Source organism: Ranitomeya imitator, chromosome 8 (assembly GCF_032444005.1).
Source record: "Ranitomeya imitator isolate aRanImi1 chromosome 8, aRanImi1.pri, whole genome shotgun sequence".
Classification (NCBI taxonomy): Eukaryota; Metazoa; Chordata; class Amphibia; order Anura; family Dendrobatidae; genus Ranitomeya; species Ranitomeya imitator.
In genome coordinates, this window is record NC_091289.1 from 156,102,437 (window position 1) to 156,125,524 (window position 23,088).

The 23,088-nt window shown below is 40.8% G+C and overlaps 1 protein-coding gene and 1 long non-coding RNA gene across 2 annotated transcripts in view; one reads left to right on the forward strand and one right to left on the reverse strand.

Annotated features, from left to right (window-relative positions):
• Positions 1-988, forward strand: part of PLPPR5 (phospholipid phosphatase related 5) — a 266,631-nt gene extending 265,643 nt beyond the window's left edge. Inside the window, exon 6 of the mRNA XM_069737680.1 lies at positions 345-988. Within this exon, the coding sequence (XP_069593781.1) occupies positions 345-377 (33 nt within the window). The 3' untranslated portion in view covers positions 378-988. The remainder of the gene's footprint in view (positions 1-344) is intronic.
• Positions 971-22,807, reverse strand: LOC138648173 (uncharacterized). The gene is made up of 3 exons (XR_011315082.1): positions 22,720-22,807; positions 18,704-18,767; positions 971-1,056 (listed from the first exon to the last, which is right to left on the reverse strand). It is a non-coding gene; the product is annotated as an uncharacterized lncRNA (long non-coding RNA).
• Positions 22,808-23,088: the final 281 nt, after the last annotated feature.

Genomic DNA, 23,088 nt, shown 5'->3' on the forward strand with positions numbered 1-23,088 from the left:
GTGTTCCCCAAGTTCGGTCCTCAAGAGCAACCAACGGGTCATGTTTTCAGGATTTCCTTAGCATTGCCCAAGTGAGAATTCCATCATCTAGACAGGAAACAATTCCATCTCCTGGGCAATACTAAGGAAATCCTGAAAACATGACCTGTTGGCGGCTCTTGAGGACTGGAGTTGGGGGAACACTGTTCTAGAATGTACTCATTTACAGAGTAAAAATATAAATTCTAAAATTATATTTTTCCTCCTTATTTTTTATTCAAATGCCTGCCGCTATTTCTAGGTTTCTGGTAAGTAGGTCACCTAAGAACCTTTTTTTTAACTTGATATTGCTTTTGTCTCTTTAGAACCACCTCACCGCCTTTGCCGAAGTCACATGATGTTGAAATAGATGCCTACTCTCTGCACTGGACCTCCTCCCTCTTCACAGTTCACTCATCTCAACCGAGACATATTTGAAAAGAGCAGGAAGTACAAGCTACTGTATCTGGTCTATTTAATGATTTTTACAGTCTCAACAATATTGTCCGCATCTGAAGGTTGTTTTGTAATTCTAACTTGTTTTCCTTACTTTTTTCAGAAAACCATTGAAGGTGTGTTAGAAATGTGAGCTAGTCAGTATGTCAGAATCCCACAATTCTTGGTCCTTAGAGCTTTCTAATCAATCATGTACAGTACCCTACCTTAGGTCACGTCTTCAGTTTGGGACTTTCTAACAAATCACCTTTAAAATCAAAAAGTTTGATCAAGCTAATATAGCATGACCTATCTCCCATTTAGTAATAATTCAGTATGTACAAAAGAAAAATAAAAGGAACTTATTTATGTTTTGTGCTACAATACTGTTTGCACATGGTATTTTGCTATATATTTCACATATGATTTATACCTTACGTTATATCAAGACTGGTGCTTATGTTTTGAAGGGAAAAATGCAAATTTTTACTGTAATAATTAATGTATCATAATTAAAAATTTATTTATTTGGAAACTTGTCTGGTGTGGATCAAAGGAAAGTCTTCTTTTTTTCATGTTTTCACTGGCTGTGCTTCCATGAATCTGGGGAAGAAAATATTAGTAAGAAAAGGGTGATCAAAAATAAATATAAAATGCCAAAATATAAACTTAGCATAAACTCATGATATATGCAAGTGGAATAAGACAAGTGGGGATTGTCAACATCTAACAAGACTGGAATGAGTTTGTATTTTCTTTCTCTGTCTACTACATAGATTACAGGATTTGTATACTTTTAGTTTGGTAATATTATAACCTTCAATGATTGATGAATGAATATATTCGAGTGGAATTGCATTCTACTTCAGGTTTCCATTTTGCTGAAGCGTAAAGTGTCATCAAAACCTCAAAACGTATGCATACTTATACTCAACTTACCACTCTCATCTCTCCAGACCGCATTGTTCACCACCGTCCTTCCGATAATCGGCGCATCTTCTTATCACCTCCACTGAGTAATAAAACAACCTCTTCATGTTAGGCAAGGACATCCGGCTCTGATAAAGCCCAGGACATTTCCGTGCGCGAGAGTGCACTGTTACTGTGCTCGTCATAACATTATGACCTTATGCATACTTGTGCAGAAACATTTCAGGACTAATCAAAGCAGTCTAATATGAAGAAGCATGAGGTTTCAGTGTTTGAGGACGGCAATTTGAAGATGTGCCAAGGGCCGGACTGGGGACAGTGAAAAGTTAAGGTTCCAGAGAGGCGAGTGGTAAGGTGAGTATGTTTTTTTATTTTCTATATCTTACATGGAAATTTTTTCGGGGCTTGCACAGCCCCCAGAACATAATATGGGACAATCAATTCGTGGCTAAAAAAATGTTCATTGTTAATCAGATTTCCTGGGAAAATCTTCCAATCCATTGCTTCTTCGTGTTCCAGATTACAGACCTCAAGGACAAATTTGTTGAGCACAGTAGAGATGAGTTGATTTTGCGAGATTTGAATTAGCCAAATCTTTCAAATTTTCCTTTGAAATTCGATTTGCAGCTAAATTATTCCCTGCGGATGTATGTTTCTCTGATGATGATTCTCTGTTGAATGTTCTTTATTTTGAATGTTCTTTATTTAGAGTTTCTCTACACTCCCAGAGCATAATATACGAAAGATGATTAAAAAAAATAAAACAAATAAAAAAACGAATACTCACCTCTTTGGTTACCCCACTCCTCGCTAAACACTGTCTGGTCCTTACTAATGCCTCATTTTTCCACAATCGCATATCTCATCTCCAACGTCTTTACTCTAGAATAAGACTTCCATCCGTGACCAGGCTTCAGACGTCCCTGCGCATTGTAAGTTAGCATCATAAGGTCATGAATGTATGCAGTGACCTTACGAGGCATAAGGACTTCGGAGGCCTAATAACCTTCAAGGCTTGGTCACGGCTAAAAGTACCTTCCTAGAGTGAAGAAATGAAGTGTGGAACTCAAAAGAGGTAGAAAAGGCCCAGCACTGACTACTAGATGTTGGACAGTGAGCAATGCAACAGCTGAAGAGTTGAATAGCGAGGCATTCGTTTTTTGTTTGTTTTTTTATCCATTTGCCTGCTTTCTATTTGCACTGAATTAATTCCAAAAAAAGAACACATTTGCTACACTCTATTGGGAGATGTGTACAGTTATATAAAAAAGTTTGGGCACCCCTATTAATCTTAAGCTTAATGTTTTATAAAAAATTGTTTTTTGCAACAGCTATTTCAGTTTCATATATCTAATAACTGTTGGACATAGTAATGTTTCTGCCTTGAAATGAGGTTTATTGTACTAATAGAAAATGTGCAATCTGCATTCAAACAAAATTTGACAGGTGCATAAGTATGGGCACCCCACCAGAAAAGTGACATTAATATTTAGTAGATCCTCCTTTTGCAAAAATAACAGCCTCTAGTCGCCTCCTGTAGCTTTTAGTTCCTGGATCCTGGATGAAGGTATTTTTGACCATTCCTCTTTACAAAACAATTCCAGTTCAGTTAAGTTTGATGGTCGCCGAGCAATGGACAGCCCTCTTCAAATGATCCCACAGATGTTCAATGATATTCAGGTCTGGGGACTGGGATGGCCATTCCAGAACAGTGTAATTGTTCCTCTGCATGAATGCCTGAGTAGATTTGGAGCGGTGTTTTGGATCATTGTCTTGCTGAAAGATCCATCCCCTATATAACTTCAACTTTGTCACTGATTCATGAACATTATTGTCAAGAATCTGCTGATACTGAGAGGAATCCATGCGTCGCTCAACTTTAACAAGATTCCCGGTGCCGGCATTGGCCACACAGCCCCAAAGCATGATGGAACCTCCACCAAATTTTACTGTGGGTAGCAAGTGTTTTTCTTGGAATGCTATGTTTTTTGGCCACCATGCATAACGCCTTTTTGTATGACCAAACAACTCAATCTTGGTTTCATCAGTCCACAGGACCTTCTTCCAAAAAGAGATTGACTTCTCCAAATGTGCTTTTGCATACCTCAGCCGACTCGGTTTGTGGCGTGCTTGCAGAAACGACTTCTTTCGCATCACTCTCCCATACAGCTTCTCCTTGTGTAAAGTGCGTTGTATAGTTGACCGATGCACAGTGACACCATCTGCAGCAAGTTGATGCTGCAGCTCTCTGGAGGAGGTCTGAGGATTGTCCTTGACTGATCTCACCATTCTTCTCTGCCTTTCTGATGTTTTTCTTGGCCTGCCACTTCTGGCCTTAACAAGAACTGTACCTGTGTTCTTCCATTTCCTTACTATGTTCCTCACAGTGGAAATTGACAGGTTAAATCTCTGAGACAGCTTTTTGTATCCTTCCCCTGAACAACTATGTTGAATAATCTTTGTTTTCAGATCATTAGACAGTTGTTTTGAGGAGCCCATGATGCCACTCTTCAGAGGAGATTCAAACAGGAGAACAACTTGCAAGTGACCACTTTAAGTAGCTTTTCTCATGATTGCATACACCTGGCTATGAAGTTCAAAGCTCAATGAGGTTAGAAAACCAAAAAAAGTGCTTTAGTAAGTCAGTAAAAAGTAGGTAGGAGTATTTAAAACAAGAAAATGATAAGGGTGCCCATACTTATGCACCTGTCAAATTTTGTTTGAATGCAGATTGCACATTTTCTGTTAGTACAATAAACCTCATTTCAAGGCAGAAACATTACTGTGTCCAACAGTTATTAGATATATGAAACTGAAATAGCTGTTGCAAAAAAAACAATTTTTATAAAACATTAAGCTTAAGATTAATAGGGATGCCCAAACTTTTTCATATAACTGTATGTTATGTGTGTCTACCCAGTGGTTTAGAATTGCATTTAGAGATAAAATATTAAAATTGTATCCCAAGTGATTTTTTAAAAAAAATCATTTAAAAAATTCCTAATTCCTTAAAAAAAGGTAAAGATGGACACAATTCTACCAGGTTCTATGTACATTATTTTTAAATAGTAAGTGTAAAAAAGACACCGATTTCAGTGCACACAGTGTGTTTAAAACAACATCACACCTGGCAAGGTTTTTTGAGGTAAAGCAGATTCAGGAAAAAGCAGGTGGCCTTTTTCCAGAACTGGCTTCAAAGAATTTTTTGCTATTGATTTTGGGGTGGCTTTGCCACAGAGTATTTTTTTTGCAGAATATGAACTATAACTAGAGAGCAACTTCTTATTGGATGACACCCAAAGAATAAACTACTTTTTAGCTCTTTCACCGTTTCCAAACCCTGAAGCAGTTAGAGGAAGTCACAAAAGACTGAGCATGTGCAGAACAATGTCATTTTTACACGGCTGTGCATCATGTTCATTTTTGCTGCGTTTTCAGAACACTTTTTTAGACGGATTTCAAGCAGGTTTCACCTGAAAGACGTCATGTATAGTGATGAGCGAGTGTACTCGTTGCTCGGGTTTTCCCGAGCATGCTCGTTTGATCTCTGAGTATTTGTTAGTGCTCGGAGATTAAGTTTTCATTGCAGCAGCTGAATGATTTACAGCTACTATCCAGGCTGAGTACATGTGGGGGTTGCCTGGTTGCTAGGGAATCCCCACGTGTTATCAAGCTGACCAATAGCTGTAAATCATTCAGCTGAGGCAATGAAAACTATATCTCCGAACACTAACAAATACTCGGAGATCACCGAGCGTGCTCGGGAAAACCCGAGCAACGATTATATTCGCTCATCACTAGTCATGTGCATAATAATAACATATCCCCAGAAAACCAGTGATTGAGGGGTTTTGTCCAAAGTTGTCTTTTTAATAAACAAGCCATTCCCATCTCAGATTGAATTACTAACTGGAAAAAACTTCTATATAATGTTTTACTCCAAAGGTAGACAAGCTATCTGTATGTTCAATCATTACCAGATTATTCTGAGAGTAACATATGAAATACATCAACTGGTTAATTTCATGCAAAATGTAACATATTAAAACGGCATAAGAATGGATTCAAGCAAATGGGAAAGATAAAGGTAGGACTTTCCAGATCTTCTTCTGGCTTTGGCTCAAAATTCTGTTTTTTTTTGGGGTTTTTTTTAACAAGGTTCTTTGTGACACTATTCAAAATCACTTTGTTTACCAATATGTCTGTGGTCACCATACGAATTTCTAAAAAGTGAGATGTGGAAGTGTGACAATGTACTAACTAATTTGCTATTTTTTTTACCAACTATTGAGCACAATTCCCATGAAATGAAAATGAGGCTTGGACTATTACTTCATTTTCTCAATTTCTATGAGACATGACACAATAATATAATTACTAGCAAGGTAAGAAACTTGTTGCCCAAACTTGTCGACAAGTAGCTCATTTGAGCAGACCAGAAAACTCATGTTTAAGGGTTACAGACAAGCGATTAAAACTAGGGTTGAGCGACTTTTACTTTTATAGGATCGGGTCGGGTTTCACGAAACCCGACTTTTTCAAAAGTCGGGTCGAGTAAAATCGGCCGATCCTATAAAAAAGTCGGGGTCGGGGTCGGCCGAAACTCGAAACCCAATGCAGTGCATTGGGTTTCCAATGGTTCCCAGGGTCTGAAGGAGAGGAAACTCTCCTTCAGGCCCTGCGATCCATATTTAAGTGTAAAATAAAGAATTAAAATAAAAAATATCGCTATACTCACCCTCGGACGCGCCCTGGTACTAACCGGAAACCTTCCTTCTTTCGAATCAGCGCTTGCAGGACCTTGCCTATTAGGTATATACTCACCCTCGGACGCGCCCTGCTTCTTTCCGGCAGCCTTCCTTCCTAAGAATCAGCGCTTGCAGGACCATGCGGTGACGTCGCGGCTTGTGATTGGTCGCGCGAGCGGTCACATGGGCGGTCGCGTGACCAATCACAAGCCGCGACGTCACCGCAAGGTCCTGCAAGCGCTGATTCGAAGGAAGAAAGGCTGCCGGTTAGTACCAGGGTGCGTCAGAGGGTGAGTATAGCGATATTTTTTATTTTAATTCTTTATTTTACACTTAAATATGGATTCCGATACCGATTTCCGATATTGCAAACATATCGGAACTCGGGATTGGAATTCCGATACCAGATTCAGAAGATCGCCGACTTCATGGCCGACCCCACACAGGGGTCGGGTCGGGTTTCATGAAACCCGACTTTGCCAAAAGTCGGCGACTTCTGAAAATGGCCAACCCGTTTCGCTCAACCCTAATTAAAACTAGTGATGACACTGATGAGCGAATATACTCGATACTCGAGATTTCCCGAGCACGCTCGGGTGTCCTCCGAGTATTTTTTAGTGCTCGGAGATTTAGTTTTCATCACCGCAGCTGAATGATTTACAGCTACTAGCCAGGCTAAGTACATGTGGGGGTTGCCTGGTTGCTAGGGAATCCCCACATGTACTTATGCTGGCTAACAGATGTAAATCATTCAGCTGCGGTGACGAAAACTAAATCTCCGAGCACTAAAAAATACTCGGAGGTCACTCGAGCGTGCTCAGGAAATCTTGAGTAACGAGTATATTCGCTCATCACTAATTAAAACGTCACATCTATTCCAAAATGGTATCAATAAAACTTGTCTTGTCTTGAAAATAAAAACAAATTGCATAGCTTCACTGACCGAAAATTAAAATGTTATGGGGTTTAGAAAGTGACAATACACTCCCCCCACCACAACCATTTTTTTTAAAATTTCTGATTTTTGTTTTACCACTAAAATAAAAAATAAAAAACTAGACATGTTTGGTATCTCCGGAACTGTACTGATAAGCAGAATCATATTGTGAGGTCATGGAGGACTGAACATGCAGAAGACCAGCCGGGGCAGTGGTGGTAGGACAGGTGAATGTTAGGGAGAGGTTTATTTTATTTCCAGATTTCTACAATTCAACAAAAAGGTGTCACTAATTTAGTATAGAAAAAATCAGATTTGGAAGAGTGTGAATTAATATATATTTTTTTAAAAATGGCAAATTCAATTTGCCTAGAACAGATTTGTTCATCTCTAACAATACCCCTTTAAATGCCAACAAGTCTGCCAACCCCAGGAATCATTCACATATAAAAAAATGACCTTGTATACTTTGCAAAAGTGATTTCTTTATTTTGCAGCTTTTCACCAAAATGTTATGCTTAATAAATTGATATATGTCTCCTGAAGTAGAACTAACACATTACAACTCTTCAGGGAACATTTGTACAGAAGAATTCCACATTTATGTGGCAGAAAGTTGGCACATATGATACAGTCTGCTCAGGTATATAAAATAGTTTGACGACCAATAAAAGAGCTACTGTAAATGTAGCCTTCTTTTTTAATAATGAAAATTGTATATAATTAGATGGTGGAATAATATTAAATGGTTACTCCAATTTTCACAAAGGGGTATGATCAAATAGGGCTTATAAATGGAAGCAATTTGGCAAACTACTGCTTATTAAACATTTCAGCCATCATTAAGATATTATTCTTATATATTAACTTTTCTTTTGTTTACAGCTTCTTGCCTTAGAGACCGACCACTGCTGTTAGACAGCAAAACAACAGTACGTGTTAACGCGAGATCTCGCTCTTCGCACTAGCCCGGTGCTGCCACATGCTTTAGTAAGCACACACCGAGAACTAACATCGTTAGAGCAATTAACAAAAGTAAAGGAAGCGGCATGGTGAAATTAGTGCAAAGAGCCAAGTATCATGAGCTTATGCTTTCACAGTGAGATGACCTGCAAAAGAGTTGCAGGATCCCACTCTGCTACCGATTCAACTAACCAAAGGTTTTGGACAACTATTGTTAAAGGGAACCTGTCACCCCCCTGGCATTTTTAACTAAAAGAGCCACCTTGTGCAGCACTAACGCTGCCTTCTGTGAAGGTGGATCTTCTTTTTGTGGTCCCTTCCAACGCTGCAATATTACTTTTTATAATTTGCGCGCCATACCTTTAGTCTGTCCGGGGGGGCACGTCTTTTCCCCCAGGACTCAACCGCCTCCCAGCCATCATAGGAACATAATCATAAATAATCCCTAAATAATCTTAATAAAGCGAAAGTAGTAAATAAGCAGACTAAATGCAAAGTCTGAAATAAAGTGCATGGAAATAGTACAAAAGGGATTATAGATAAATACCAATTAGCAAAGATTCGTTGCTCCCCAAAACTCCAGCGTGGCTTTTTCAAGGAGGAATGGGACCTGCTGATCACTTGGCTCCATGGAGATGTTCAGAGTAGCCAGGTTGTGACCCTCTGGTCAACTGGCCTTATATCTCAATGGACTGTAATCTTCCTAAGCATGTAGTTAACTCCTCTCTGTGTGCGTGCCACAGGTGGGATAGTCGGCCCTGGAAGCTCTGAAGTCACAGCAGCTCTTATCCCGTCGAGTCAGCGAAGGGTCAGTCTCTGTAATTTGCTCCATCTTGGTTATTTTGCTGGCTCTGTTCTGTGTTATTTGCCTGTTTTGTAGTTTAATAAAGTATTACCACACTGCTTTACCCTCATCCTGTGTTGTCCGAGTAGAGTTATGCCCACGGTTAAAGGAGAGCGGGAATTTGGTGGGATGATCCCTCATCCATGCAGATTCGGCTAGCAGACCAAGGCACCCGCTGACCTGCTATGTCCCCATAGGATTAATGAAACTCTATGGGCCTGTGAGCTGTCTGAGAAAAAAACGTACAGCACATGGATATGTACAATGGATGTGTGAATATAGGAGCAGAATATGCATTTTTGGAGAGTATTATTAGCTTTTGCCTATGTATACTGCACATGACACTGTCTATTAGCATGCAAAGTAAGTAAAGATTCTACCTGCAGTAGCACTGATACATCATTGTTTACAAGAAAACAGCAACTGCTACAAGACAAAGATGTAAGATACAGACGTGCCTATAAAATATGAAGAGCTAGAAGAGAACAGACACTACAAGTGATTGGCTTTCAATACTTTGCAAGAGAAGAGTTGAACTGAGGTGCCAAGGGCCCACTGTATCATTGACTCTGGGGGTCCACTGTTCAGCTACATTACCTGACCCTTAGGCCTCTTTCACACTTCCGTTTTTACAATCTGCACAGAATCCGTCAAAATGTTGAAAAGACGAATCCTGTGCTGATTGTAAAAAACGGATGCACTGGAGCTGTTTTTTTGACGGTCCCAGTGCATCCTAGAAGGCTATGCGCACACGTTGTGTATGCGTCGTCGCTGTGGTTTTTCACTGCAAAAACACATACACAACACAACCCATGATAAAAATAATAATTAAAAAAAATCGTGATATTCTTACCTTCCGGCGTCCCGCGCAGCCTTTGCAGCCTTCCCGATGCTCGCGATGCTGCCGGAAGCTCCGGTTCCCAGTGATGCATAGCAAGCAATGACCTGTGATGACGTAGCAGTCTTGAGAGACCGCTACGTCAGCGGGTCATTTTACAAAGCATCACTGGGAACTGAAGCTGCTGGCAGCATCGCGAGCATCGGGGGGGGGGGGGGGAGGGCAGGCTGCGGGAAGGCTGCGGGGGACGGAAGGTAAGAATATCACAATTTTTTATTTTATTCATTATTTTTACCATTATATCTTTTTACTATTGATGCTGCATAGGCAGCATCAATAGTAAAAAGAGAGAGAGAGGGAGATTCTTCCGCGCATGCTCAGTATGAAAAGATGGCATCCGTTGCTGGATTCCTGCTTTTCACAGTCAGCGATGAATCCTGCGCCCATAGGTTTCCATTAATTTAGCAACGACGGACAGCGCAGGATCCGTCGATGAGCGATTTTCCGACGTGCAGAAAAAACGTTCCTCTGTACGTTTTCTCTGCCTGACGGACAGTAATTTTACAACGGATCCAGTGCACGACGGATGAAATTTGTGGACATCCTTCACAATCCGTCGCTAATACAAGTCTATGAGAAAAAAACGGATCCAGCAGCATCATTTGCTGGATCTGTTTTTTTCACAAAACGACGGATTGTGACGGAAAAAGAAAGACGGAAGTGTGAAATAGGCCTTAGTCACAAATTACCTTATGCTTCCATATAATAATTTAAAAAAACAAAACCAAAACATAAAGTTGTAACATGCATTATACATACGGGGAAAATCATAGTGCATTACACATAATGTATACACGCAACTAATTAGCTATCCCATATATGTATGCTAATGACTAATAGGGACAACTGCAAAAAGACAGATATCCTAATCACCACAAGACGCAGATAAATCCCATAAAATATCACTATAATTAATAACAGACTAAAATATATATAAACAGGTACAAAGGACAGCGGTAGGAATGGTGAAAACACTAATAAACAGTACACTGTACAGCAAAGGGCCTAAGGTACCACCCATAGCCAACACATACCATATTAGAATACTCTTGGATAACAGCCCATATAAATAAATAAGTATGCTTCAATAAATAGTAATAATAAAGGCCCGATATCCAGCACTTAGATTATAGTAAACAGCATGTCATACCTGGTATGTGCAGCAAATGGGGGACCCAGAGCCCACCCCGACGTGCGTTTCGGAGCGATAAAGCAGCTCCTTCCTCAGGGGGCGTGGGGGACCGAGTCACACAGACATCCATACATACAGCCAAACCGGAGGGCAATTACCCCTGCAGAGACGCGTCACCTGTAAATGCCGCCAACCACGGCGCCACCGCCGCCCGCCGGAACAGAAAACACGTCACACACACGTGACCCGGCACCAGGCGGCAGCGAGGACGCTGCCATCAGCAGCTTGCCGTGGTTGGCGGTAGCTGCTGATGGCGGCGTCCTCACTCGGGGTGGGCTCTGGGTCCTCCATTTGCTGCACATACCAGGTATGACATGCTGTTTACTATAATCTAAGTGCTGGATATCGGGCCTTTATTATTGCTATTTATTGAAGCATACTTATTTATTTATATGGGCTGTTATCCAAGAGTATTCTAATATGGTATGTGTTGGCTATGGGTGGTACCTTAGGCCCTTTGCTGTACAGTGTACTGTATATTAGTGTTTTCACCATTCCTACCGCTGTCCTTTGTACCTGTTTATATATATTTTAGTCTGTTATTAATAAAAGTGATATTTTATGGGATTTATCTGCGTCTTGTGGTGATTAGCATATAATAATTTACTGGTTAGTTTGCTAAAGAATGAAGAGTTGCCGCGTTTTTACGCATACAATGAATCTCAATGCTCAAATTGTAGGCTGGGGGCCTACCGGGAGATTCATCTGTTCTCCTTTGGGCCAGTCCGAGCCTGAGCAAGTGAGGAAGGTACAAAGGGTTCAAACAGTCTTAAAAGATGTAAAAGTAATGCTTGCATTGTCAGTGTGAAATAAATCAATATTTCTCATGCATAATTTTTACACTGAAAGACAAAAGATTCTGCAGGGATATGAGATGATAATTGATTTTCTTATCTGTGCCAGTTGTTTTAAATGTCTACCCATGCTGGCAATCGTGCAGCTCTGGAGGACTTTGAATTGCGCCAACTTTAATGGGATTATTTCTCATGATTAAATATATGATTCTTAAGCAAGATAAGTAGTCTGTACGCTGAGCTACCATATGTCATCCTGATATCTGATGTAGAACGGATGGCTCCGTTATAAAATGACACTCTACCCATTCTCTGCAGATGTATTGCTAGGAGGGCACTTGTGTAAAATAGAGACTGCCATGTTTCACTACTCTGTAACTGCCATTTTATTTTTCACATATGACATTTCATCATCATATATTATGTCGTCATTCTCAGTGTGCTTTGATTTGTGCCCTTGTGTTGGTTTTGTTCACATCGTTGCTGCATTCTGGCTGCAAAATCTAATTATGCAGTGTCACGTAAAGAAGCAATTTCATTCCAAGTCCTTTCAGACTGTATTATGCCGTTTACAAAACTGCACGGTAAATCAGCAACTCATTGCAATAAAACAACATGCAAGATATACTGTGGTCACTGTCCAACTGAGGTGGAAAAGGCCCAACAATAATATGGATTCTGGCGGCCCATTCTTCAGCTTTTATTTCTCAACTTTCATATCAGAAACTGGTCTACTGACTGAACTCATAGCTTCATATATGCCTATGAGAGTCTCAGGGGGCGATTCATTAACCCCTTCATGATCTTTGGCGTACTTGTAAATCAAAAGTTGAATCCCTGTCTTTGATGTGGGCTCGCACGCTGAGCCCGCATCTTTTCCCGTACATGGCAGGTGACTTAATAAGCAATAATCTGCCTTTAACAGCCATGGGTGGACATGATCGTAGGGCACTTATAGGTTGCCATGGCAGAAGGGGGTATGCTGATGACCCCCGAGTGTCACTACTATGATCCTGTAAACGCTAGTGGGTCGACCACCAGGTCCTGGGGTACTTGGCACTGGGTCCGGTCGCTCTTAAAGGGAATGTCACGGTGGCAGTGACCCGGTCCATGCCCTTTGCGCCCAATTAAAGGGAAAGGTCTTTTAAGGGGAATTGTGAACAAAGTCTATTGTTTGTGATGCCACCTGTGGTGTTTAGTCAGTGGGGAATGACGCCGCTTAAAGGGTTCCTCTGGGGTGATAGTATGGCGGCTAGATGGTGATGCTTCCCACAGATGAAGCGGGGTCCCCAGGGCTCCCAAGGTGTATGGCAGGGATGATGTGTATGCCGGTAAATAACAGAGGACTCAGGGTTGCAGTCTTTACCTGGTTTACTGTTAGTAGCAGGCCACAGTCCAGGATACCAGCAACAGGTGCAGAAGGAATCCAGGCAGCCTGGAAACAAGTGGAAATCCCCTTGGCAGGTCAGGTTGGGAGCCTTCCACTTTGCGCTCACTATTAGTCCCTTGCTACCTGAAGTGTCCTCACAAGGTCCTCATTCTTCCCTGTCCTGCTGTCCTGGGACAGTACCTGTATTGAAGGCAGCTTGAGCTGTTCTTTCTGGGGTCTCTGCACGGTGACTCCAGGCTCCAGAATGCTGCTGTACCACAGGTGTTGCACTGGCAGCTTACGAATAGTCCTATGCCCTCTGATTCTGTCACGTGACTTATAGTCTCCCACGACCTCAGGCTCCCGGTGCCCGCTTTCTGTGCTCTGGCTCACAGAAGGCCCACTCACAGCCTCCCTGAGCTTCTAATCTCTCCTCTCCCTTCACTGTCTGCTCCAGACTGAACTAACTCCTCCTCGAGACCAGGATCTCTATTTAGGGAAGCTGCCCTGAAACGGGGTTTAGTGCTCCCCCTCCTGGCCTGGATGAAGAAATCCCTCTTGTTTCCAGGTATAGCACCACTCTCCCCGAGAGGAAGGCAGCACAACTGTGGTACCCAAACTCTTGGGGTGCCACACTAGACTGTGGCTGACATTTATAGGAGAGTGTGATTTTAGCTATTCATAGAAGTGCTGATGCACTGTTATGTATAGCACAAGCGATCGGATGATCGCAGCTTCAAGTCCCCTAAGGAAACTATGAAATATAGTAGAAAGTGCGAAAAGTTTTAAGAGATAAAGAAAAAATCAAAAGTTCACCTCACCGCCCTTTTGCCCTATTAAAAATAAAACAATTAAAAAGAACACATATGCAATTAGAGGTGATTAAAACATTGTATATACCCCAAAATGGTATCCGTAAAAATGTCAGCTCAGGGTATAAAAAATAAGTTATCACCCAGCTCCATATCCCAAAACATGAAAGCGTTACGGGTCTCGGAAAATGGTGATATATGTGATTTTTCTTTTCTTACAAATTTTCGAATTTGTTTTCACCACTTAAATAAATAAATAAAAATAAATAAATAAACTATACATAGGTCGGGTCAGTTTTACCAAACAGTGATCATAAAAAAAAATTAAAAAAAATAAAAAGACAATTGTGAAATTGCATTTTGTTTTTTTGCAAGTTCAACGCAATTGGAATTTTTGTACCACTTTCCAGTGCATCACATGATAAAATAAATGATCTCATTCAAAAATACAACTTGTCCTAGAAAATGCAAGCTCTCAAACAGCTATGGGGATAGAAAAATAAAGTTATGAATCATGGAAAAAGAGGAGGAAAAAATGAAAAAATGAAAAATCGCAAGGTCGTTATGGGTTTAAAGTGCTAATGCTAATCTCAGTAAGTGACAATGCGCAACTCGGAATTTGAGCCAAACTATTGCGACATTTGGCTTTTACTTGCTAATCACAGCCAGCTACATCAATGTGGGCATGATGTGGGCGGGTGTTTATTTCTGGTGGCAACGCACACTGGTTACTAGATGCGCCTGGTTTATTATGTGGTGAATCCCTCTTAATGAATCAGGTTCATGTATTTCATCGAGTGCTTTATTAAGATTGGCATTGGTCTTAATGAATCACCCCTAATTTAAAGTCATGAGCCCTGTGGTGAATCCGACAATTATGGTTAAACTACGCAATGCAGATGTGTGAAGCCGGACTTCGCCTGATGCTTTGTATTTGACTTGTATTAGGGGCCCTCTTAGTTCTATGAGTTGGAGATACAGGTTTATACATTAGTAGACTAGATTTTTACGGCCACTGTGAGCACTCAGCAGGGTAATTACTGAAAAAAATCACAATTGCTAAATGTTGACCAAAAAAACCCTGCTGAAATGCAGACAAGAGGATATATACTGAAGGTGCACGTAAAATGGGAATGGCACAAAACAACGTACAGCCATCGCTACATCTAATTGTCACAAAGGACATGGCTAGTGAGAAAGAAAAGAAGAGGGTGAAATGGGTTTGAGGAGTTATAAAAGACATAAAAGTAATGCATGCATCGTCAATGTCACCTCGATCGATATTTCTGATGCATCATTTTAACAGAGAAAGACAAATGATTCTGTAGAGGATTGAGATTATAATTGATCTTCTTGTCTGCGCCAGTCATTTTAAATGTCGGTACATGCTGGCAATCGTGTAGCTCTGAAGGGCCTTGAATTAGGCCAACTTATTTTTTTTTATTTAAATACATATTTCTTCACCAAGATAAGTAGTTTCTATGCTAAACTGCTACAAGTCATCCTGATATCTGATGGTGAACTGATGGTTTTGCTATAAAACCACACTTCCCTCTCTGCAGATGTATTACATGGAGGGATCATACTTTTGTGTAAAATAGGAAATATCTGACATACTTCATTACTCACATAACTGCTATCCTATTTTTACATCTGACATTTTGCTTACTATATTTTACACCGTATAAAACACCATGGACCCCGATTGAAATTGTGCACACCAGTCTTAATGAAGGGACCACTGGAGATCTTTACTCCAGCGGTCCCATTATTAACACTGTGGTGCACAATCTTTAGCACCTAAAGATGCACATGGCCCGCAATGAATTAGGCATCACTTATAACTGCTGTCCAATCCGGGACTGGAGTACATTTCTGGCATAAATTTAGCCACTATGTAGAGGTAGAGAAGGGAGAACCCATTGGGTCCAGCAAAACATTTTTAAAAAGGTTTGTTCGGATACCAGAATGGTACCCGAACTCTATCCCAAACCCGAACCCCATTAAAATGAATGAGGGGCCTGAACATCCAGTGTTTCTCACGCTGTCATCTGTGTGACGGTGCGAGAAACACAGACTCTGAACGGCGGTAACCTTTCAAGTTAATGCCGGTCTGAGCGCTGCAGTTCCCAAGCTGCCATATACAGTAGAAGACCACATGTGAGCCAGCAGTTGTGACCGGCGGTAATAAGGTCACTGCTGGTCACAGGTGTCGGCTGATAAGAGTAGACATACAATGATGAGAGAATTAATCAGCCAACACCGGTGCAATAAAAAATTAAATAAAAAGCATGGTGTTCCCTCGATTTTTTATAACCAGCGCAGGCAAAACTGACAGTTACGGGCTGCAGCCCTCAGCTGTCAGCATTATCTTGGCTGGTTATCAAAAATCGAGTGGTTCCCACGTCATTTTTTATAATTATTTAAATAAATAATAAAAAAATGGCATGGAGTCCCCCTCCATTTTGACAACCAGCCAAGCTAAAGCAGACAGCTAGGGGCTGGTATTCTCAGACTGGGAAAGGGCCATGGATATTGGGCCTCCACCACCTAAAAATCGCAGCCCGCCGATGCCCCAGAAAAGGTGCATCCATTATATGTACTAATTCTGGCACTTTGCCCAGCTCTTCCCACTTGCCCTGGGGCGGGCAAGTGAGGTATTACTTGTAGGGTTGACGTCAGCTTTGTAATGTCAGCTGACATCAAGCCCACAGGTTAGTAATGGAGAGGAGTTTATGGTTAAATTGTAATAAAGACGGCAAAGCCAGAATGAAGTCCTTTATTTGAAATAAAACTCCCTACTTTCTTTTACACATTTATTTTCAAAAATTAAAAATAAAACACCATATTACTCACCTGTCCGATGATATGGATATAGATTATCTTATGTCCCACGATGCACTCCAACTGTGCTCCATCTGGATTTCATGGTTGAGCAGTGGCATGATATGACTGTTCAGTCATGAATCCATGACACACTGAGCTAAGCCTGAGAACTCAGTTGTGGCTGGCATTTATAGGTGATCATGATTTTAGCTACACATAGAAGTTATGATGATGTATAGCACAAGCAATCGGATGATCGCAGCTTCAAGCCCCCTAAGGGGATTATTAAATACAGTAGAAAGTGGGAAAAAGTTTTAAAAGATAAAAAAAATCAAAAGTTCACCTCACCACCCTTTTGCCCCATTAAAAATAAAACAATAAAAAAGTACACATTTGCAATAAGAGGTAATTAAAACATTGTATATACCCCAAAATAGTATCGGTAAAAATGTCAGTTCAGGGTGTAAAAAATAAGCCATTATCCAGTTCCATATCCCAAAAAATGAAAGCTTTACGGGTCTTGGAAAATGGCGATATATGTGAATTTTTTTTCTTACAAATTTTTGAATTTATACCGTATAGCGCTCCATTATACTGTATGGAGCTGTATGTGGTGCCATTATACTATATGGAGCACTATGAGACCATTAAACTGTATGGGGCACTATGTGGGGTCATTATACTGTATGGAGCACTATGTGGGGCCATTACACTTTGTGGAGCACTATATGGGACCCAGTGAAGGGCCCCATTTTACTGTATGGAGGACTATGTGGCACCCACTATACTGTACAGAGCTTTGTTTGTGGCCATTATACTGTATGGAGGGCTATTTGGGATTGCATTTGGAGAATCATACCATGATGGGTTCACCATTCTTTGTCGGGGGGATTGAGGGAGGAGGTACAGTAGGTTTATCATACCATGCATATGGAGGGTACTGTGGAGGAATTCACTTTGGGGGTAGTGTGTTTGGGGGCACTTTTGTTGGCATCATACTCTATTATCTGTATTAAAGTTTTTTATCCTATGTTATTACATATTTAAATTAGGCCATTGAGCCACATGCTTTTTACTGCTCTTGCATAGCATATTATATTATTCCAATATTTTATTCTAAGATCTATTAATTAAAATGTACTTTGTTATTGGGACAACCTGTTAAGTTTTTTTCTATATGAAAAAGTTCATTGTTATATTTGATAGGAAAAAACGTCCTCAATTGTAGACATTTTTTTAATACATATCAAGGTTACCGCACAGCTTTGTCCAAGCTTTCAATTTTGGTCCTCTGTGTATTTGAGTTTGACATCCTCGCAATACGGGAAAGGAAGAAAGAGAGAGACATTGTAGGGAAGCGAGTGCAGCCAAACAAAATTACATTAGTCTGTTCAGCAATGGTGCCAGGTCAAAAAGATTGACTTTCATTAATTCTCAATATGATATGCCTATGGAAACTGGAGAAACAGAGTCTGCAGAACATTATGGGGAAGCGAGCACTGCCAACTGAGAACGCTGATGTCTGACTGATCACCAACGTACAAGGTATGATAATTCTATAGATGTCAAAACTGTAGGTCATTGTTGGGGAGAGAGCACGGCCATGCATTAGCCTGCTCAACAATTTATGTTGGGTAAATTGAAAATCAAATGTCAAAGTGTTCAAATTCTCCTGGAAACTCAAATTTCGGGAAATTCAACTTGATCTCGGTCCTTTGCGAATCAACCCTCTCATCTCTAATGGACTTCTGCCATCCATGATGTTCAATTTCATCCTTGGAAATCTCGTAACTGAGAAGATAGATACACCTATCATTTTACTAACCTGTCTGATTGTCCAAGCCTAACTCTGATATGATTCTGCTTGAGTCCATTTCTAATAATGGCTAACATTTGGCCTACAGTGACCGTACCTCTCAAGGGCACAAGATCCTTACTTGTGTCAGCTGGGCGTCTCATTGGGCCTTCAGAAGAATTAAGTCTTGGTGCCGACAGATTTCTCTGCAAAAGTAAGAGCAATACATTTTTCTGAAAATATCGATTCGTTAGTTCTGGTCATTTTGTAAAAACAATGTACAATCACTTTAGAGCCCTGGAGCGTAAGGGGCAGAACAAGACCAAACCAGTGATTAAACTAAATGGTGATGATTATTAATTCAGCCATTTATGACGGTTGCAAAGACATACAAGAACCAACCAGAAGAGGTTGGGGCAACTGAAACATCCAAGTGGGTTGTGCTACAGTGTTTTCTTATTCTCAATAGAAATGAATTTCAGTTACAGAAGCAGCATAGTTCCACCTCCTAGATCCAATGCTTGGACATTGAGTTTTCCTAAACGGCAGTAATTGAAGTAACCCTTTCACCAGAACCAAGATATCTGGTGCTATTACGATCCTTGATATCTATGCTGGAATACATTTTTGCAGGGAACGAGAGGTCCTTTTGCAATATAAGAAAAAAATAATACTATAAGTGGCGTATGTTACATTCCACCTCTAGACTATCGGACGTTCCAGACTGGAATCCCATATTGGAAAAGTCCATGGTAAAGCTGCTGCACTGTGACACAAAAACCATCAAAACTGGTCTTGTCTCATTTATAATTGTCTACATGTGGTTGTTCACATACTTTACCCGCTGAGATGTTTTCATGAATATTTTACATTGCTTTCAGAATATTAATCTATCATCTACAGTCCCGAAAGGCTGAACTCATGCATGTAAATGTATTTAAATGATATATTATATATTACGTATCACCGAGTTTTGTCATTACTGGTATTTTTCCCATTATTGTCATAGCTTGTAAACTCAGAGCAGAACATTGTACTTTCATGAACTCGATCTCGTCCTGTGAAGGAGGATTGTAATTTCACATTTCTTAAATACTAAAAAAAAGGGAAAATGGCACATGTGTGGTATTCAAAGAGTTTGGCTCCGTTCCCACGATGAGTGGTTGGTGAGTTTTTTTGACGCTGCATATTATAGCTCCAGCAAAGTGGATGGGCTTTATAGAAATCTCATACCCACTATGCTTCTTTTTTGTTCGACGTAAACTGACCTGCAGCACATTTTTCGAACCCGCAACATCTCTATATCTCTTGCAGGTGCACTGAATTTAATGGGCAGAATTTCCCTATAGACTTGCATCAGATGCTAAAAAATCCACAGGTAAAAAGAGCATATGGCTTTCTAGTGCGTTTTCGATGCGGAAATGCTTGAAAAATGCTTGAAAAATGCATGTAAAGTCAAATAACAGGAAGCATCAAAGAGAAAACAGTTTTTGCTTAAAACATGACATAACAAAAAGAGACTGAAAGCGCAATTTTTAAAAAATGTAAAAAAAATGCACTCGGAAACGTAATGAAAAAAATCAAGTAATCTAATTTAATTAATAAGTGCAGAATTGGTTAAGAAAATCTGCAGCATCAAAAAACTCAACAAAAGATCATAGGTCCGTTTACATGGACCGACCGGCAATTGTTTAGTAGACTGTTTACACAGGCAGAGCAAAGTAATATATCGCTCAATGCGTAAAGACTGCCATTGTTTACACAGGACAAAAAAAACAATCTTTTGGGCTACGCAGAAAATTGTTCACCTTATGAATGAGCAATTTGCTCATCCATCAGGTGATTGGCAGCCTGTTTACACAGAAATATTATCGTGAAATAAGCATTCTTTGGAATGCTTGTGCATGAGAAGCTTCCAGTTCATTTACTCTTAGCTTCTATCAATGGGGAGAGGTTTGAGAGATGCCTTTGTCAGAGATTATGAGCATCTATGCAAAGGTTTTATCTTTTGTGCTCGCTTGATAGGGTCCATTTACATTTGGAACGCCCCCAAGGACTGTGGGGAACTTGGTACCGGGGCCTTCTGTTCTCAGTGGGGATGTCATGGTGGCTGACCTGGTCCGTGGTCCGTTGAAAATGTGTGGGGAAGGTCTTTAAAGGGATAATGTTCGTGACGCCACCTGTGGTATTCGGTCAGGGTGACCGACGCTGCTTAGGGGTCCGCTGGGGTGATGTTATGGCAGCTGGATGGTATACCTTGCTACAGGTGAAGTGTGTCCCCAGGGCTTCACAGAGAGTAGATGGTGGATGATGCAAGGTGCAGCGAATAATGAGGACACAAGGTTGCAGTCTCTTTATCTTTACTGAAGGCTTCAGCATCCACAGTCCAGAGTAGGGACCACAGGGTAGGCAGAGTCCGGCTGGTCTGAAGGCATATCCAGATTCCCCTTATCCAGGTGGAATTCAATAGCCTTCCTCTAGCGCCTGGGTGTTGTAGTACCTCCCTGCTGAGCAACTCGGTAAGGTCCTCACAACTATTGTAGATGTTACGTCTCTTCTCTCTGTCCCCCTGACGGATAGGACAAACCCGTATGACGGGTGGCCTGAGGCTTTTTATAGGGACCCTAGTGATGCCCTGGCCCCCACAAGTTGCCACCCTGCCTCCTGGGAAAATGGTCAGCAGCTAACGAAGAATCAACTGTCCTGCCAGTCTCTGAAGTAACGGCATAGAGCTCGATACTCCCTCAGTGTTCTGGCTACCGGTAGTGCGCTTCAGAAGGAGGCAGCCTGTTTCTAGCTGGTCTCCCTCTGATGTTTCACTCCTGTTGCTATGACTTCATTGCTCAATCACTGCAACACAATTCCTTTCGTGTCCTTTCTTAGGATGCTGCCGCAAGTGGGGCAGGCGCAGCTCCGTGTACCTTCCTTCCATAGGCTGCAGTCTGGAGCTGGCTGGAACCCAACCCAGCTAGCCTCTGCCAAACTCGGTCAGGACCCACTGATCATCTCCTTTTCCCTCCAGTCAGCTTCTGTCCCTTTCTCTGACTAACTTCCTCCACAACCCACCAGTTTTACCTAAGTGTGAGGAGTGCCCTAATAGATAAAAGCATGGCTCCCCCTGGTGGACTGGAGTGTGAAGTGTGTGTAGTGGTTGTGATACCTGGACAGAAGATCTCCTTCATTGCCTTCAGACATAACATCACTCCACCTGGAAGAATAACATTACTGCAACGAACCAGGACTCTGGGGCACTGCACATTGACCAATCGGTAAATCTTTGTCAGGTGAATGAGGGCATTCATTCTTTAATCATCTAGAATCTACATATGTACCACAAAGAAAAATGCAGTCTCGGAAGCTAACATATCCTGGTTTATTGGACATATTTAACATGTAATCAAGAACATAATTTCCTTGTCCATGATCCAATACTAACATTGCACATCCATTTTTGGATCTTCTCTAATGTATGGGGCTCTACAAAAAATATATATTATTATAAAATAAGTAGATGTACTTTGATGTAGGAATCAACAGGATTGACATTGATATTTGACTATCCATACCGTGAAGTTAAAGGCTACTGACACCTTTCCATTTTTAAGTCATCAATAAAACGTTTTTGATGCACATTCTGTGCAACTCCTGTAAATAGCTGGCAGTGCTGTTTCTTAGATATACTGTACATCATAGCACACTGCTCTTGGATGTTCCTACTCTCCTCCTTCCTTCTTTGGGTGTTAGAAACATCAGCAGACAGGAAGAGGACTTTATACAAGGATGATCAAAGTGTGGAAAGGGAGAAGAACATCCAAGTCTTTGGGTAAGGATGATCACACAGGCTGTGCTGTTAAAGATGGCATGGTGAGTTGGAACTAGTTGGTCACAATGAGCAGAATTTGTGCTGTAGAGACGTTATTTAGAAGTATGATTAAAGAAAAAGTCATGGTACAATGGATGTAACGCCCAATGATGGCCACCGGAGGGGCAGCGCAAGACACAGGGATTAATTCTTAGGAGGGTAAAACGAGAATCCCAATGTCGTGCAGCGCTTCCCTCACTAGGCATAATGTGCTGTCTGTATTTTGCATGCTGTGCTTTAAATTATTTTAGGTAGATTACTTTAAAAAAAAGAGATTTATGCATATCCTTCCTTACCTTACCACTCCGCGTGTGGCCTCTTGAAGAGCTTGAAATACTGTATTGAGTTTTCATAGGGTATGGATGAAAAGCAGGAAAACCCCAAACATCCTACAAAGAGAATTAGTGCAGTATGTATATTTATTAGTTTTTGCATAAGTATGTGCATCCCACTATGTTTATGTATTAAGCTCTATATTTTCACTTATCCAAAGATTAATAAAACAAAATCAACATTTATTCCAGTTTTCTAAACTGTCTTTTTAATGGGAAAAAAAAATAATTTGGCCTAATATTATTGATAAAAAATGACCAGCCATGGAAGAGGAACATCTGTGAAATACTGTGCTTGGTTTTTTACCAAATTCTAAGAGAGTTATGTAGGAA